This window comes from Podarcis melisellensis (genome assembly GCF_964234715.1).
Source record: "Podarcis melisellensis genome assembly, chromosome: 2".
NCBI lineage: Eukaryota > Metazoa > Chordata > Lepidosauria > Squamata > Lacertidae > Podarcis > Podarcis melisellensis.
The window spans coordinates 90,054,935-90,074,567 of NC_138529.1; the positions used below are offsets into that span (position 1 = coordinate 90,054,935).

General features: G+C 40.8%; 1 protein-coding gene across 8 annotated transcripts in view; it reads right to left on the reverse strand.

Moving 5' to 3' along the window:
* ITPR1 (inositol 1,4,5-trisphosphate receptor type 1) overlaps positions 1–19,633 on the reverse strand; it is a 199,093-nt gene that overhangs the window by 58,785 nt on the left and 120,675 nt on the right. For 4 of the 8 annotated variants that reach the window (XM_081901281.1, XM_081901283.1, XM_081901279.1 and 1 more), the window contains 4 exons: positions 10,708–10,743; positions 8,859–8,906; positions 4,031–4,163; positions 2,271–2,461 (listed from right to left, as the gene is read on the reverse strand). In XM_081901281.1, coding sequence (XP_081757407.1) covers positions 2,271–2,461; positions 4,031–4,163; positions 8,859–8,906; positions 10,708–10,743 — 408 coding nt within the window. The remainder of the gene's footprint in view (positions 1–2,270; positions 2,462–4,030; positions 4,164–8,858; positions 8,907–10,707; positions 10,744–19,633) is intronic. The other 4 variants (XM_081901286.1, XM_081901285.1, XM_081901284.1 and 1 more) reach the window with 3 other exon arrangements.

Here is a 19,633-nt window from a genome sequence, read left to right on the forward strand (position 1 = left end):
GTCCATCTTCCCACACCACCCACCAGCCACCAGCTTCATTTGCTGACGCACTTTAAAAAAAAAACCCCAGCAGAAAAACTCAAGCTGTCTCTACCAGCCTGGGAAGGTGAGCAAGCCTTGAGAGCTCATTAAATTCCCTCCTCAGCTTCTCTTGTATGCCTGCAGCTAGTGAGCAAGTAGGATATAAATAGAAGTTATATAACATCTTTGTTGATTCCTGTGCTTACCAAAAAGTAGCATGACCTTGTTTTCAATAGCCTGCCTCTGCCTGCTTGTCAGGGACTTTAATCTTGTTAGGGATCATCTGAAAAGTCTGAATAAATGTTATATAGACTTTGCAGATAAAACAGGGATATCTGGGCCTTCATGTGTGACTGTAAACACACTACCTTCGGTATATGCCTCAGTTACAGATGAGAACCACCTAGTGTTCAAACGAACAGAGATAAGACAATATTATCACTACAGCAGCAACGTTACCAAACTTTCAGAATGTGATTTCTAAGACACAGTACTGCATATAGAGGCATCTCTAGAATGGAGATACCATTTCGGAGGAAGAGTGTGTGACTTCTCTAGGGGAAAAAGAAGTTAGCTGACAGACTTTCAAGTGAAGGCACACACTCAGATAAAAAAGACCTAATAAAATAGACCAATGTGCATTAAAAAGAAAAAGAACACACATACATTGTGCACAACGATGCAACTCCATACACCCAAATGTTAGCAATGGTAGATAAGAGACAGTTAGCGTTTGTAGCAGCCCGCTCTGCCAGCACCCAAAAAAACCTCTTTGGGGATCAAAGTACAAACATGGAATGGATTGTCACACAAAGGCATTGTCAAACAATAAAGAGTTTTTGCTTTTGTCACATAAGAAGAGCCTATTATGCTATTTCCAAGAGATTTGAAAAACAAACCACAAAACCTGTAATTAAGATGGGAGCTGGCTATGAAAACATTTGTGAATAATATGCTAGTATTTTAATGCTCTCCAAAGTAAGGATGAGTTCAAAGTTGTGCATGCTGTGAAGTACAACACCATGCAAAATGAAAAAAAACTGCTGGAGCTATCATGATCACATCAGCTCAAAATACTGCAGATTCAGCTACAAGTCTTCGAATTATATTAAGGGGGAAATCCTACAGCAAGATCTGCTGGGATCAGCGGCTTCAAGATGCAGCAGATCCTCTGGGCTCCGCCAACATTAAGTCTCTAACTGCAGCTCAGCCAAAGATACACTGCTGGAACTTGCTCATCATAGCTCAGAGTTCAGCTAAGGTTGGTGTGATTCCCCCCAAAAGGGGTGTTCCAGGGGTGTGGTCAGGGCATGACTAGAGGAGGAGGACCTAAGCTGGTTCCTAAACCTAGTCAATTTGATCACATGACCTGGCAACCCAGCACAGAACACTCTTTTCACCGGTGTTAAATTGAGCAGTAGCTTGTCTACATTTTTACTAATAAAGAGAATATTGGTGAGACTTTCTGCCCAAGGTGCCGAAATAACTTTGTCAACTTTTTGTATCATGAACCTTGATTGGGATGCAGGGTTGTGGGGTGGGGGGGTGAGGTGGGGGAGAGATGGAGAAAGGTGCTGTTCTAATTCAGGGACCAAAATGTCTTGCATAAACCCTTGTACCCAGAGAGAAATATACAGACATGACAGTAGATGTTGCAATATTTGCATGCCGAGACTGCTTAAGATATTCGGATGGCTCAGAGTTTGGGACATAGATGTGAAAAACCCAGCCACTAAGGAAACTGCAGTCTTATGCAAATCAATATTGCTGAACATAGCCTAACTAGCAGAGTACAATCTATTTGATAAAGTTTCAAAATTCAGCAACTTTTTTAAAAAAAATTATCCCGCTGCATGCAGTTTTTTTAAAAAAAGGAACAGTTTATCAAAATTATGTTTGTCTAGAAATCTTTAGTAAGCTTTACACAATCAGTACTAACTCCCTCATGCTGCTTTCTCAGGATTCCCCAGACCTGCATGGGAAGCTGCAGCTGAGAAAACCCTGTTAGATTTTTCCTTTGAGTACTAAATCTGGCTCTGTTCTCATCTGCCACACCAGTATGGCTACCTCCCCAAATCCTCCAGCAGTGAACCTAGAGCAAAGAGTGGAAAGCAAAGTTATTGTACTTCAATATCAGCAGAGTGACTTGAGCATGATGGATCCCACCTCTTTACAATGCACTGGGCTCACCGACTTTCATGTTAAACCCACAAAGCTTATCAACAGGAGTACACAAGCACTTTTCCTACCTGTATAATAGTGTTTCCACCTTCCAAAAGGGCAATAGCCAGAAGGATGCTTTCATGAAAAACTCTGTCACTGGTGGCATTCATGATGAGATCTATGACCAGATTGGATGCACCTTCCTTATCCAGGTGACACTGGACTTCTGACAAACTCATTTCACCTCGGTTTGCTGGGCTGGAACCAGACCCGCCTCCTACAGAAAGGTAAGTCACACAGGTTGAGCAAATTCAAGCCTCTCATGAATTGTGCTTAATTATTTCTATCTGAAAACATTGGTCACTCACCTATAAAAACGAATGAATCGAAGTGTAACTGTGAACATATTCCATTTATTCACAGCTTTATTAACCATTAAAGTGTTAACAACATGCTTGCCTCTTAATAATACAAGCAGATGATGCTGTCATTAAGACTGATTGATTTATGTAAAGAGCATTCATACTCTCCCGCTCCTCAACAAACCCACGGCAGCTAACAGACGTTAAAACAGTCAGTTAACAGTACAACAACAAAAAATAAATGCAATTAAACAGCCATGACAAACAAAACCAACAGAGAATAAGAAGAAAAATACAACCACCATAAAAAAAAACCTTTCCAAAAAACAGAGCAACTGTTTGTGGCCCAAAAACCTATCTAAAAAGGGGGGGGGAGCCATATAAAGGACATTAAAGGTGACAAACAATACATTTTATTTCTCTAATTACTTTCAGTTGTGAAGAAGTCACATGAATTCTTATATAAAATAAAATCACATAGGGGCTACTTCTAACATGTAATCTTGGTCTGGAGTAGGAACATAGGAAGCTGATTGATACTGAATCAGACCATCATTGGTCCATGTAGCTCAGTACTGTGAAGCTGTTCTCAACCTATGGGTCCCCAGATGTTGTTGGACTACAACTCCCATCATCCCTGACCACTGGCTAGGAATGATGGGAGCTGTAGTCCAACAACATCTGGGGACCCACAGGTTGAGAAACACTAGTCTACATGGTTTGGCAGCGGCTCTCCTGGGTTTCAGGCAGGAATTCTCCAGTCCTATCTGGAGTTGCTGAGGAGTGAACCTGGGACCCTCTGCCTACAAAGCTCTGAGCTACAGCCTCTCAATACCAGGAGATTCCAATTAAACATCGGGGAAAACTTTCTGACAGTGGATCCATATAGATTTTTTGTATTTTAATGGGATTTTTTTTTTGTTCACTGCCCTTTGAACCTTTGGATTGAAGGGCAGGATATAAATTTAACTGATCATCATTATCACCCATGTGTCAGAAATCTCTTTAAATAGCAAGGGCTTGGACCCAACGGCAAGTCATGTAAGGTTTGTGGAAAAGGCACCATCTTGTTAACAGTAGGCCATCAAGCCACCTCTGTTTCGAAAGCAGTACTAAGTCCTTCAAAATGGAAATAAAGGTTTTTTAAAAACAAACAAACAAACAAAAACCGTGTGAAATATGACGAAAGACCACATGTTGGGAATGGACTTCTACATACAGATTTTGGGAACTGGCAAGAAATTGGTCATATAATATAATTGAAAAGTCTAGAAATGGAAGGATGGAGAAGGCAATTAGTGGATTAATTTTCAACTTTTTAAGGAACTGCAGTAATTCTCTTCTGTAAATGACAATGTGAAAAAAATACCTGCTGACAACCTGCCAAAGCTATTAAATAACTGATTTGTTATTCAGAGACAGAACGTTCAACATGGCAGGCTAGAGTCACACAAAATTCATAATTAGCACAGCGAACATCCTACCTCCTCCCCCAGCTTTGCCAGGGCCTCCAGGAGACAATGGGCCATTGCCAAAGCTGGTCAGGCTCTCTCTTCTTCCTGTGCTTCTGACGTTGCCATAGTAACGGTTGACCAAAACCTGTCTGAGTGCCTCACCCTTAATTCAAACAAGATATTAAATTAAAGAACAACAACATGTAGACAAATTATGAGTGTAGCAGGGTTGCAGGACTCAACAGGACTAGCAAAAGTTATTTTTAGTACAATTATACAGCAAGACGACAACAGCAATGGGGCTGAGAAAGAGAGAGAATGTTATTAAGGGATTAAAATATTATAATAATTAAAAAACACTGTTGCCAGATATATACTCCTTCACTTAAAAAATCTGTCTCCATAAGTTGAGATAAATATTATGAAATAGTAACAAAAAGATGCTATTTCCAGAATTTATCCTGACCTTTTCTAACTAATACCAGATATTATTTATTCATTAAGTGTTATGAAAGCATATTTTGAAAGGCAACATTCTTCTTTAATTTCAGACTTGATACAAATTTATTCGCTACTATGTAACAAGTGTCACTACCCACAAAGTATTTTGAATATGATCACTACACTTGGAATAAAGCTATTGTGGTTCAGGTTATCCCTGATTTGTTACATTCATAGATTTTAAGGCCTATTACCTCTTTAAATCAGACAGCTAGTCCCCCTACTATAAACACACTCTATGAGCACTGACCTCTTAGTCACCAAGATGTAAGGCCCCACATGGTGGGTAGGATATCTAGGTTATTTGAACAGATACATCACACAACAGGAGATAGACCCTTTAGCCCCCTTCATCTACTCCCACACGCCTCACAACATTGGAAACAGTCACTAATTTATCTGCCAGCAAATTATGGGAATAAGTTGCTGTGAATCTTCACTGTAGACTGGATGACTTTAGATAGCAAAATTCTGAGTAACTGTCCAAGAAAACAAAAGGTGATATGTTGAAAACAAAAAGATCCCCAACTCCTCAAAGGATGAATCCAATACCTGATCTAGGTATGGTCTTTGTATCTCAGCCTTTTTTGGTCATGATGGTTTAGGGAGGAGTGCAGATGTTCATATACAGCAGGGACGTCCAACTCCCAAGAGACTGTGATCTACTCACAGAATGAAAAACTGACAATGACCTTTTTTTAGGGAGGGAGGGCAGTCGGAATTGTCAACCTTTTTTTAGGGGTCCAGGCAGCAACAAAAATAGATAGACGAGAAGTCATCCCGCCAGCAGAAACTCCGTCTTCCGCTCTTGAAATCATGCACGGATAAAGGAAAGAGGGAGGGGGCAAGGCCGAATGCGAAAATGAGCCCACAATTGACTACTAACAACCAAGGGTTGACCTGTCAATCATGGTCGACCTGTTGTACATCCCTGAGATACAAGATCTGTGCTTTCCTGATACAAATTACAGCAATGGGCCTCTACATGGGGCCTGACTTTGGAAAAGGTTTGGAGGCTACAGCTGTGGCAGAATCCAGTGGCTCAGTTTCTGAGCACAGTGACTAAAGGACAACACATCATTCCAGTTCAGAGAGCACTGCACTAATCTGTACCCAATTCAAGGTACAGATACTTGTGTGATGATTTGGCGGGCCCACCATATGCTCCAACCAGTAGGTGCCAGTCAGGAGGAGAGGCCTTTCTCTCACTACAGCTGCCAGTATGAACACAAGAGAGGACTTTCCCCATGATAGTGCCCCCTTCTCTGAAATTCCCTTTCCTGGCTTCTTCATTTTTTTGGTGGGGGCGGGTAGGGATATTCTGCTCTTTAACTTGTTTGTCTCCATCTCCTTGCCTAAATGAACCATTGATGCTGCCATACACACATAATTGCCACTTTTTAGCTCCTCTCCAGCGAGTTGTTGTAGGGCTGGGTGAAGATTTGAGAAGCCGAAAGTCACAATAGATCAGTAATAGGCATTCTACATTAGTTGCCCTTTGTTGAACCACCTTGAGAGCTCTCCAGATGTTTGCAAAACATTATTTATGGCCCATTTCAAGATAATTCATGTAATGAAGTGTGTGCTTTTTAATAAAAATATCCCTCTTAAGCACTCCCTCATAGCAAGAGATATCCTGCACTTGGGATTTGTTCAATGAAGCATATTTAAATGGCATCATTGGCTTTGGGACTTCCTAGTACTTTTCCCATCCACAAACCTGGATGGATTAAGCCCAGAGAGACCCACATCTGCTTCTGAAAGTGACAATGCTCATCATAATGGAGTGGCCGTAAGCTTTTAAGTAGGCACTAGATGGCTCCCAGACTGGCAGCTCTCCATGTTAGTAATCATTGTTCTTCACTCAACTGAATCCACCTGTGAAAAACTAATGAAGCAAAAGGATATATTTAATAAGTGGAATTGAAAAGGAAATGACCCGTTTAGTTTGAACGCTTCCTTACTCTTTACTTCCAGGAGAATTGCACCGTAAGTTGCAGATTCTCACTCCTCTCCCTAGATAGCCTTAAGCAACGAGTTATGGAAATGTCCTTATCCGTTACACTAGCATTCGTTTGACAGCTGCAACTAGGTGGTTCATTCTTCTAACATACCTCCATGTTAAAGGTAAACCGGTTATAAACTGGCTAAAAAAATCCTGACATAGGGCAGTTCGTCAGAATCTAAAAACAACCGGGTTTCTACTAGAGACAGAAAAACAATAATTTTCTATAAACAGAATGAACTTCATGGCTTAAATATTTTCATATTTTTCCATGTAGTAGAAAATAGATGCACTGGCCTTTTGGCCACCTTTAGAACAAACGCAGAAGTCCAACTTATACACTTACTTACCTGAGTAGGATCATTGTTCTGTGGTGGTGGAAACTGGCTTATTCAGATTCAGATCATTGGTCCACCCAGCTCATTACTGTCTGCCAGGGACTGAACCTGGAGCCTTTTGCATGCAAAGCATGTGCTCTGTCGCTGAGGTACAATAGTGCCTCGTAGACATGGTAAGGAAAAGAACACAATCCATTCCTTCCACCATGGAACAATGATCTGCGACACAGTGAGTGAGCCAGTCCAGAGACTCAAATGTATTTTAAGCATCTCATTTTTAATGAGACCAAACTCCACCTTTCTCACTAGAGTTATTTCTGCCACACACAAAAAAACAGATTGTGGAACATGTTCCACCAAAATATTCTGTTAATAGCACCCACTATCTGCATTTTCCAGAAACAACTAAATATATTTTTGTTCTGTCAGGCTTTCCTAGCTACAGAAACATCTATTTTGTATGGTTTCTGTCTTGTTTTAAATTTATTTTTTGTGCTTTAACTGCTTTTAATAATTTTTAGTGCAAATTGCCTTTAGATGGTTGTTTAGGAGATTATTAATAAATCAATGATATTTAGTGGTGGTGGTGGTGGAGAAAGAAGAAGAAGAAGAAGAAGAAGAAGAAGTAGTAGTAGTAGTTCAGCATCACAATGAAGCATTAATGACAATACAGACCTCACAAAAACCCAATTCAAACAATCATGGGGTGAGTTAATTAGAAGGAGACAACAAAATCTGCATAGCTGTCTATGTTGACATCAATCCTGCACAGTTTGCAAGGCTGGAAGCAAAGCACATACAACAGACCCAGGCAAGTTTAATAGGCATCCAATTATATTGTATTTCCTCCCCCTAGGAGAAAATTGATTTATGTTAATGAAGTGCTAGAGCTGAGTTTTATATTCTTATTTCTACAATATTTACTACCAGTTGCCGTTAACAACTGGCCCACAGAAGTCTTTCTCAGTTCCTGTAGGGCCCCCTCCATCTGTCTTGGCTGAAGTTCAGGTTGCAGTATGCGGTTTTGGTTGAGGGTGTGCGCAGCACCCACAATAGTTCCTCCTGTTTGAAAATGTGCCCACGGGGCCTAAAATATTGGCCAAAGCTGATCTACAGTATATGGAACAGTAGTATTGATCCTCAAGCCCAGTAGGAAAAAGAAGGCATGCCTCTTCATAATATTAGTATGGGGCACCTGTGTTACTTCCAGTAAAGAAAGAAATAACATTGCTAAAATCATGCATTGAAATAGGCAGACAGTAGGCTACTGGAAAAACACAAATAATTTTGTGTATTCTGCTGCTATATTTCAGCATTGGCTGCAAGAGTTTTCCAACTGATTATGTCAAAATAAATCCTGAGCTTTAGGACTATGGGTTGGTTAAGTGAAGACACCTCTGTTTCTAATAGTCTATGCAGCAGAATACTGCAATATTACAGGACCCCTAGAGAGATAAGCCCTCTAAATTACAGCTTTAGAAGACTCTGTGGGACATGGTTTAACTACAAGTGGGGAGAGGGGCACACAAGGTGATATTAATGGGCTTCATTAATGCTGTAACCTTCCCCCCAAAACTGAAGCCCTGCATCTATGGTACAGAACACATTATATAAGGAAAGAAACATTGCACCAATGTTTTTCCCCTGAAAGCAAGTCCTAATTTCTAAAACGCTTACTACCAGTTGCCACTGCAGCTACATCTATATTAACTTAATTTACAATGTCATATGTCACAAGTCAGGTGACACCATTAAAAATAAATAAAAGAACACACCCACACATTCTCTAACATCCGAAAGCCTCCAAAATCTAATCTGGACCTATCAAATAGCATTTGTCATCTTTGTTCAATAATATTTTTGAAATTTGCAACAGCAACAAACAGATGGATCCTTCAGCTACTTCCACATTTTCTTTATGCTATTTAAAAAGTGAGAAAAAGGAACAAAGAAAGCCCAGGTGTAATTAGCACCCAACATATTAAACCTAAACACCACCATAGAATATACGTACCCTTTTATGATCTTCAAGCTGTCTTTGTGGTAGACTTTGATCAATCTCCTGGCGAGTATGCAAAAATTCTGTTTTAAAGTCTGATACTAAAGAGACACTAAATAAATTTAGCACCAATAACTAGTTGCTGCAATGAATTTGTACAACATTCATCTAGCCTTGATAGCACTGGCTCTAACATTCTTTCTCTACCTAACCATAATGAATGAAGAGAAAAAGAAATTGCCAGTGGTTGCCTCCATGCAATATACAGACACATCACAGTTTAATGTGCAGTTATTCTGGACACAATTCACTCCAAATATCTGTTTCAAAAAATGGAACTTAAGAAAAAGTGCTTCATTTCTGCTTGATGTAAACTAGAAATGTTAACTTTAAAAGAAGGGCCAACACCACAAGTAGATCTTTTATTGTCAGTCTTCATTATTAGTTTTTAAAGAAATGTTTTGGAAATTTGGTCTGGTTTGTATATAAGATAAACTATGGTTTAGTGTTTCATGCAGAAGCCATGGTGAGTTGTGGCTTTAAGACATTCCCCTTCTCCCTCTAGCACAGACCTGAGGAGAAAACACAAAGTATCCACTTCTGATTTTAAACCAATCACAGTTGTTTGCTATGTCTGAATTCTGGGAACTCTGGTTAGTTTAAAAGCAACAGATTTTAATTTCCTCTCGTCTGTGAAAAGAGGAAGAAAGGGGTGCACATAAATGATTTTGGCTCCAAGCACAGTGAGCCAGTGACCTGGGTGGTGATTTTGTAATAGCAGGAATGATGACAAGATAATAATCTGGGATTTAAATTGGCCACAACTTCATTGATTACAGATGTAGAAGACTTTAGAATAGGCACTGAGTGTGTATCCTAAATCAACCAACCCACTTGCTGATTGATTACTCCTTCAGGGTTGATGGGGGATTCAAGGATCTCCCCATGACGCAGATCAAATGAGGCAATCCCACCAGGGCGCCAGTAGGGTGTTCTTTGGCCCAACGGCCCCCGTCTGGACCACTGGACAGAACCTTCCCTCTGGATCCTTTACTGGGGTACCCTGAATTAAGTAGACCCACTGAAATCAACTGACCAAAAACTACTGTATGACTAATATGGGATATCACCCCAAAACAAAAGTAAAAAGTTTGCAAGTAACATGCAAAGTACTCTCTCTGATAAAACGTTCACACATGACAGTCACCAATGTTTACGCATACAAAACACTGAACCACACTTTCCCAATACATGCATGTTCATTATGTTACTGAGTCATCCTGTAAGAAAAGGTCAGTAAATCCATTTAAAGTAAAGTAGCTTATTTTCAAACAGGATTACACAGCCTACAAGATTAATGGGCATCATGTTCCGCTTCAAAAGCCTCATGAAAAGTAGTATAAAAGTTCAAAAGATAAATAATAAAAACAGAAACACATAGCTCAAGGGCAATCTACTGTAAATGGAGATCCAAGTACAGGCTTCTCTTGCTACACCAAGGTGATAGGTATTTTGAATTTCAAGAGACTAAGTACATTGCAGTTATATTTAAATATTCCAACTTTTGTTCAATATTTCTTTGATAGTAAGATGTAGTTAGGCATCTATCAGAATTAATAGACATAGCCCTTTGCTATTTTGTTTTTCCATTTCTCTCTCTCTCTTTTTTAGTGAAGCAGGATGAATTCGTCCACTTAGCACTATAATCCAAGCAGTTGGAACACATGCAGAGAACACTGGCTAAACTTCACTGATCTGAACGGAACTGGAACCACCAAAAAGACAGACAGACATCCAACCACAGCTACTTTAAAAACCACCAATATTTGTATGTTTTACAAATATAGGTGAGCGAGTGACAGACCTCTATGGAGCTTTCCATTTCTGGTGACTGTGGCAGCTATTTAAAAGCAAAATTGTAAAAAGAAAATTCATTAGTCATCAATCTTTCCCATAAACCAATGATTGGCACATGGAGATATTGACTTTTTTTTTTTACAAGACAACAAAATACTAATTTGACAACAGTACAGAATCCTGTCCCCCATCCAAAAAAAAAAAAAAAAGATCCTTGGAAAAATAGGCATATGCCTAAAGTACATGGTCATTAGCACAATGTCCACATGCATATCTTGCTCAGAAATGCCAATCCCAGTCGTATACACATCAATATGCTAGGGATGTAGTGTTAAATATCTGTTCCCAGTTCATACAGTTCCCGTTTATTAATTTAATTACAGTGGACTTCTCACCTCCAGTCCAAAATAATGGAAGAAAAAACGTTCAAGACATACACAAGCAGGAATGCCATGTCCAAGAATACACAATTAAATTCTAACCTTTTCCAATACCAAACCTTTCTCTTCCACAATATATGTGGTACAGATTTGCTATGAGCAGCAGCAAAACAGAATGTCTGCATAGCTGATCAGTAATGCTTTCAGCATTTAAATGTTTAAAAAATGACTAAGGAACATACTCAAACTTTAAATGACTACACCAAAATCCATTAAAAACATGAACATCTATTGCAAACCAATACCGCATGCACAAGGAAACACCTAGATAACACAAGTAAACTGAAGGCAAACAACACCACACAGACATACCAAGCACTGGACCATAACCTGTAATAGCAGCAGTAGTAGAAGTAATAATGAAGATGACTTGGAATTCGGTCATGTTACACGAAAAAGGGATGCTTCTCATAATATGTTTAAATATATGGAGCGGCAAGATTCAGGTCTATTTCTGAAAATACGTGTAAATTAAAGTATTGCCAAAGAACGTTACGAGCGACTAACTCCCAGACAATCTTGTATAACGCCCAACTATTTCTGGAGTGGTCTCTTTTCCTGAACTAGTTCCAAGAAGATGGATGCTTGTTTTCAGGAGACTTTGTAAACCCTTAAATGAGAAGCAGCTGTAGGAGTTTATCCTCCTTCACCTAACATCTAGCTCAGGGGTCAGCAACCTTTTTCAGCCATGGGCCAGTCCACCATCCCTCAGACCTTGTGGGGGACCGGACTATATTTTGGGGAAAAAATATGAAGGAATTCCTGTCCCATAAATAACCCAGAGATGCATTTTAAATAAAAGGACACATTCCACTCATGTAAAAACACGCTGATTCCCAGGCCATCCGTGGGGTGGATTGAGAAGGCGATTGGGCCGCATCCGGCCCACAGGCCTTAAGTTGCCTACCCCTGATCTAGCTCATTCTGGTATATCTATCCTCTTTTCAGATCATACTGGAAGTTTTAAACAAAATAGTTTTCTTCCGGTCCAAAGTGTATAAAAATGTTAAATAGCTTGCCTACAACTCCAAGGCCCATTCACTCCAATACTACCACCTTTTAACAACAGGATTGCAAGGTACAAGCTGTTAAAGAAAGAGTTCCATTCCCCAAAAATGTAATTCTGAAAGCATTTCCCTGCTGTTTTGCTATACTGTTGTTTAGTAAAGGGGGACTTTTCTTGGCCAACTATTTACATATTATCAAAGATTTAGCAAAGTAAAGTTACTGTAATGGTTAAGCATATATATATATTGCTGAAACAACAAATCTCAAAAGAGAATTTAGTCATTATAGATTAGAAATTAATGAATGATAGGGTTTTAGTTATTTGTGATAGGAAAGGAGAATGCAAGCTGCAAAGGCTTAGTAAAGAGAAAACCTGTTAACATGAGAAAAGGTCTGATGGGCCACTGAGGAGAGGAATCCTTCAGCCTGGGGGATAAGATGTTACCAAGGTGACGGGGGGGGTGTTTGAGGGGACGGGAAAAGGGAGTTTTCAAGCAAGGGTAGCTTGGAGGAAGAAGCAGGAAGAGGGGCAGGGAGCCATCTTGGAGAGAGAAGCAGTAGGATGCCTGTGTTGCTGCCTCTTGAACAGGCCATGCATTTGGTAATCACTATGCAAAGTGCTTCCAAGCCCTATGATTTGTGTTAGGAAACCCTTCGGCCGAGCCCCACCCTTAATTGCCTGCCCTGGGGGTAAGGGGAGGTAGATATGTAGAGGATATGGCTTGGCAAGAAGAGCCTTGTGGGTCAAAGGCCAGGCAAGCCATATTTGGCTTATGGGGGGCAGTTTCCCCATCCTTGCTGTATGACAAGCATAAACGGTTTAGGTGAAAATGATTTGGATTTTTGGGGTGAGTGCGTAAGCGAGTTGGGGAGCATGCCATATAAAAACTGAGCAGTCTTCACTGTTCTTAAAACCATTTAAAAGCCCCCACATACTAGCTAGCAGGAACATTAGGCACTCTACATGCAAGCTTTCTGCTTCCTGGTATGCCCATGGAACCACATGTAGTAACATGGCTATTTCTAGAAAGACGACAGGGCGCATTCATGTAGACAGGGTCACACCATGGAATTCAAATACAGTGGTGTCCCGCAAGATGAACGCCTCGCAAGACAGAAAACCCGCTAGACAAAAGGGTTTTCTGTTTTGGAGGCGCTTCGCAAAACGAATTTCCCTATGGGGTTGCTTTGCAAGACGAAAAAATCTTGCGTCCCCCCGCGGGGTTTTTTCGCTTTTTTCGCCCTTTTCCTAAGCCGCTAAGCCGCTTATCAGCTGTTCCGCTGATAAGCCGCTAGACAGCTGTAGCGCTAAGCCGCTAAGCTGTCAATGGGCTTGCTTCGCAAGACAAAAAAACCGTTAGACAAAGAGAATCGCGGAACGGATTCATTTTGTCTAGCGAGGCACCACTGTACAAGGATTTTAAAAGACTTTAAGGGATTTCTTGGCCACATTGTACAGTTAAAAAAGTGTACCCGCCCCCAATTTCATTGGTTCCTCCAGGTCAAGAGCTCAAGAAATGTTACCTCCGGTTTTGCAGTGAAATTGGAGAATAATGTTTGGCCCACCTTTAGTTTGAATCAGTGTGCCCTAGTCTGATGGCCTTCACATGTTTTGGACTGCAGCCCCAGTTAACCCAGCCAAGTTGTAGTCTAAAAAAATATATGGAGGGGACTTTGGTAGTAAGAGAAGGCTGGTTTAAACTATGGTTCCTTGGAATATGCTAGCTTCAGAAATGACAGACTTATTTCTGCTTGTTTCAACTAGTTTAAACTAAGCACAGTTTATCCTTTCTGGGCATAATGCTACTTATTTCCTCTTCTGGGACGCATCAGAAAAGAGGGAATGGGAGCACAGAAGCTTGAGACAGAAGCAGTCTTGTTAGTGTAGCACTGAAATATGGTTTCAGTCATTAAAATATATTTCATATTTTCAAAGAATGTACCAGTGCATTTTGGGGGGACTTGACTATACAGGTACAAAATAATTACAAGTCCACTTCATTACTCTTCAGTTTAAGTGACCATTAAAATGAGAACAGAACGTTTTCAAGGAGACATAACCTGAATAGTACACCTGGAGCTATTCTTATCCCTATTTGTGGCTTAGGGCAGTTTCTTTAAAGTACTTTTAGTCAGCAAAATTACAAGTTTAACTGTGTCCCAAAATTTCAGCATTCCTATTTCTAATGCATATTTTTTTCTAAACAAATTCTAAAGTGCCATGCAAAGCGTAAAAACAGATTAAAAGCAAATATGCAAAAACACGAATTGAAAAATTTCGCTCACACACGCACATACATACTTTGTCTTTGGGGTCTAATATAGTATGCTGTTGCCCAAATTATTTATTTGTACATGCTTGTATCCAACAATACTGGTCTGCTTGTGCAATGAAACTTCCCACTCCTCTCCTCTGCAGCCCCACACCCATCAAAATGTGTTCCAGCAACTTGGTAGACATTCCAGAGCAAATTTTGGAGAGGAAAGTCCTTATGTACAAAACTCTGTTCACACAGAGTTGCACATGTGTGTGTGTTACTTCCCTCTTCCCTCCATGCAGGGAGGAACTTAAAATGAAAACCTTCCCTGAGTCGGTAACAAGTCAAGGCAATGCTGGCAAGGTTAGTTACATTAGTGGACTGACCCCTCCCCTCCAACAGCAATCTACATCAGGGGTGGGCAACCTAAGGCCCATGGGCCACGGGGGTCATTTATCTGGCCCAAACCAAACCGCCTGTTTGGTGAGTCCTCGCACACTGCACTAAACCAGCACAGTGCGGCACAGGGACTTGCTTCCACAGCACTGGAAATTGCATCTGCGCAGACAGAGACACCGGAAGTCGGAGGGGCGCTCACACACACACGCAATCCAGCCCACAAGATGGATCTCCGCTGGAGTGAACCGGCCCAGGTGAGGTAAACCTTGCCGACTCCTGATCTACAGCTTCTATGTAGGAGAGGAGAGGCATGAAATACTTGGCTGAAAACACTCAATATTATGACTAGTCTTGAAATGCTTCTCTTTCCCCTTTTCTCGTTCCACACCCTACTGGAGCTGCTGCCCTTTCTTCTGGCAAGACACCCAACAGTTATAAAACAGTGGCCATGGGAAAAACTTCATTTGTTGACTGCGTGCCTGGCATGCAGCCGAAAAGGCAAAGGCTCAAAAATACTCCCTTTATCCTATCAGTTGTCTTTGATAATAAATGCAAATTTGCTTATGATGTACGCATGAAAATATATAAGGGGAAGGGGGAGCTCCCTTTAAATACAATCACTTAAGCATAATGAGCCGCTTAGTAATCTGGACCAAAGTCTTTCATAGACGAGCAAATTCTCCAGCATAGGGCTGGTTATAAAATATTCCCTCTTTCTTTCTGGATGCAAACCCCCACCACCACCTCTCTTGCTTTTACAGCACTATTATAGCTTTGGGCACAGTTCCCTGTATGCTTCCTTGAAGCTGTATTAGCATTTTAATGTTGCTGCTTTTTTCTTTTTCTTTTTTTAAAAAAGAAATGCTTTAGCAACCACACAGACTGCAATATCTGCCAGCATAGTCTGGGATACTGACAGCCAGAGTCTGGGCTGAACTAACAGTAAACAGCTCCACCACATTTTATTGGCAATTACTGCTGAAGGTCACACATCAGCAGCGAGCCTAAATTCCAGGAAGAAAAAAAAAGATGCCTGTTATGTAACTGCTGCTTGGCTGTTGGCAGGTGCCCAACTGAGCAGTTCACTGCAATGTAGGAGGGAGGGAGAGAGAGAAGGCAAGTAGGACATCTCTCTGCTCCATTCAGCATCACCAGAATGCCCCCTTCAGGCAAAGTTTAATAGTTTCAGAAGAGAGATCAGTTCTTCTAAACGCTATCTCACTCCAGCATTCCATTTGATTCCTTCTGCTTTACAACTTTCTTTATCAAGGCCATTAAGACTTTCAATTACTCTTCCTCCTCCTTTTTTAAAAAAAGAGATAAGGCTTATTTAATATATCCAGTTGCTACTGAAGGAACAACACACCTCCAAGATCAATTAAAGGTAAAGGGACCCCTGACAATTCGGTCCAGTCGTGGCCAACTCTGGGGTTGCGGCGCTCATCTCGCTTTATTGGCCGAAGGAGCCGGCATACAGCTTCTGGGTCTTGTGGCCAGCATGACTAAGCCGCTTCTGGCGAACCAGAGCAGCGCACGGAAACACCGTTTACCTTCCCGCCGGAGCGGTACCTATTTATCTACTTGGACTTTGACGTGCTTTCGAACTGCTAGGTTGGCAGGAGCTAATTAATTGGCAGGGCACTTAATCCATTTATGTAACCAGCAGAAATACAAAATTAAAATTATATTAGTCCTACATGCATATATATCCCGCCCCCCAGCACAGAAACCCATTTCACATAAGGTCCTTGGGCAACAAAGCTCTGAAGCTGGTTCTATGTAGGAAATACCATAGAATCATAGAGTTAGAAGGGACCCCTAAGGGTCATTAGTCCAACCCCATGGAATGCAGGAATCTCAACTAAAGCATCTGTGACAGGTGGCCATCCAACGTCTGATTAAAAAACTCCAAGGAAGGAAAGTTCACAACCTTCCAAGGGGGCCCCTTCCAATTAGTTAGTTCCTCATTTCCCATTTGTTCAATCCCTTTTGTCCAGTATGGCCAGATTCACCTAAGATGGCATGTACTTGCCTCTATTCCAAGACTAACTGTGCACATTAGGGTAATTGTTCGCCAATGTTTTCTGTTTCCTTCATTTTTCTTAACAGAACTGCCGAAGGAGTTTCCAGGAGCTGGAGAGTTCTTATTTTGCCGTTCTTCTACCTTAAGGCAGCAGTTTCATGACTGCATAATTACTATTCACTGTAATTTTATCTCACCTTTCTTCTACTGATACTTGTTCTGAGGTTAGGTTTAATATAACCAATGGTTCACTCTCCAAAAGGAATTTGCTTATCAGCAGCCAGTCCACAACTGCAGCAATGGAGTGTTAAGTTGAAAGCCCAGCACTTCCAGCAGAGATTCCATTGGAATAAATGGGGTATTTCTTATTTGGAAAACTCCACAGCTGAGTTAACCATTGCACTAGGCTACTGCTATTCTTTGTCAACCTAGCCAGGATCCCTTTCTTTACTTAATGCTGCTTTTATTTCTGCATTGGACAAGGTGGGTTCTAGTGCATGAAACCTTGTGGAAGAGACCTGCAGTTCTATACATGTCAGAAACCAAAGACATATAGTTGGGCTGGCAAAGAGGATGAGCAAATAATTGGACTTGCAAGAGCATATTTTATCAGAATGAACACTAAAAGGGTGAGTTTCTTTCATTCCATGCTTTTACAGTGGCTAGTGGAAATTACGCAAAGGAAAACACTGCGGCTTCCTTACAGAGGCTTCAGGGAATCCAGACTACTGCCAGAAGACACTTTTAATAAACAGACAGCGCTCATTTCCTATATTTATAAACACACCTGCTTGAAGCATGAAATCCCTTCCATGCAAGGCAGCCAACAAAGTTCTTACTTGAAATCAAGAGCCTAAGTTCTAAATCGAGCCTGATCACTGTAGTTGATTTACTGCAAAACACAGCAGGCTACAATGGCCAGAGACTTGGGGGGGGGGGGAGTAGGAAGAGTTTAAATGAAAATCAAAGCAAAAAAACAAACAGCCCCAAATTCCATCTGAATTTGTCACAAATTAATTAGACAGAGAAATACATGACGCTTCTCTACACCAGCCTTCTCCAACTCGGTGCCCGCAGTATGTTTTAGAGTGCTACTCTCATCAGCCCTCTAAGCAGCTGCGATCCAAAACATCTAGAGGGCATCTGGTTGGGGAAAGCTGATCTATACTTTGAAGCCAATGTGGTCTAGGATGAGGCTGAAGAAACTTAGCACCTTGGAGACAGCGGATTTCCAATACAGCATTCTAGGAAGGAGTTCACTTTAGTACAATTTCTTTTTTTTTAAAAAAAAGCCTACATATCAATACAAAAAGGCTACAATATGCTTACACTTGATCAACTCTTCCACTTAGGTTATGCTCTCTTCCAGAACCTTGGAAGTATCTAGGTCCTAGAGTCCCTAGTAGCAATGTAGACATAGACCAGATCCTAGTGACATTTAAACAGCAGCAGTCAACTTGGATTGGAATGAAATTTTGGCAGCGGAGAAGACGACCAACACTACTACCTTGAGCCAAAGTAAAAGCAACCTAGCCCTATCCATTTGCCTGAGAAGGAGCAGCTGCAGTAGGCATGTTCCCAGTCAACCACTCTCCAGACACAACTGCGAGTTGTCCTAGGACTGCAGCAAAACTTATCCTGGCCTGTGCTATCAGCTAGGGGACATAGGGTTGCTGAATTGTGTGGACTTATTGCAAACTACTTTAAGCCAGCTTTGGGATCAAAAGAGGTGAGATGTAAATATTCTAAATAAACCTTCACCATTTTCTCAGAGCTATTCAGTGGAGAAATAAGAAAATTCGCTACACTTAAGAGACATTTCAACACCCATCAATGAATGTCTTCATGCATTCAAAATGTAAATTTTTCAAGTTATCTAAAGTGTACCCCAGTTCTACCCATGTCTATGCAGAGTAAACTTTAGAATTCAATAGTTCTACTCCCATATGCAAAGGTTTGCTGATTTAGCTTTATAGGTGTCACCTTCAAAGCTGCAGTCTTATTCAGAATTGATTAATTAATCCACAATAAAAAATTCACCACTTGGTTTTGCTCTCCCATTCAGTTACCTAGATTCAACTTTCCATTCCAAGTTTTAGGGTGTATGGCCGCTTTCCACTTTAGGAGATAAATGTAAATCTTTCAACGTCACTGATCCCAGCTCCCTATTAGAATGAAAACTTTGGGTCAGCTAGTCATTTACCCACTGAAAGACTCACTCTGTTTAGGTGTCAGCATAGGGAAATTAATCAACATTATAAACAGTTAATATTGGACTACACTGTTGTAGGGTGGTGTCTCCCTGGTAGCAGCAGTCAGTTTCCAGGATCCAAGGCATCACACAACTACTTCTGCATATCTAAACATGCTTAGTGCATTTCTCAAAACAGCAGTCTTTCCTGCTGCATGGCAAACTATTTTGGAAACCGAAAGTCCTTTAAAAGGCAATTTGAGATACGGCATGAGCTCAAAAACATCACTAGACACGCTCAAGTCTATTAATGAATAGTGAAACTATTTGGATCCCTTATTTTAGTTGTCTTTCCCACATTTAATTACTCAGAATGGCAGACAATGGGACAAAACTTCCTGTATCTTTGCATCTTCATTAACTGCTTCTAAATGCACGCAAATAATCTTTGGGTGGGGTGGGGGTTACATTATGTTTAGTAATGCAAATGATGGCTACCTCTCCATTCTACCTTTTCAAGAGAGGATAAAAATGTTGCCTCCAGAGGACATTTGGACAAAATTAATGTTGAAGGATAAGAGACAATATAATGACTTATTTCCTCACTGCAGGCA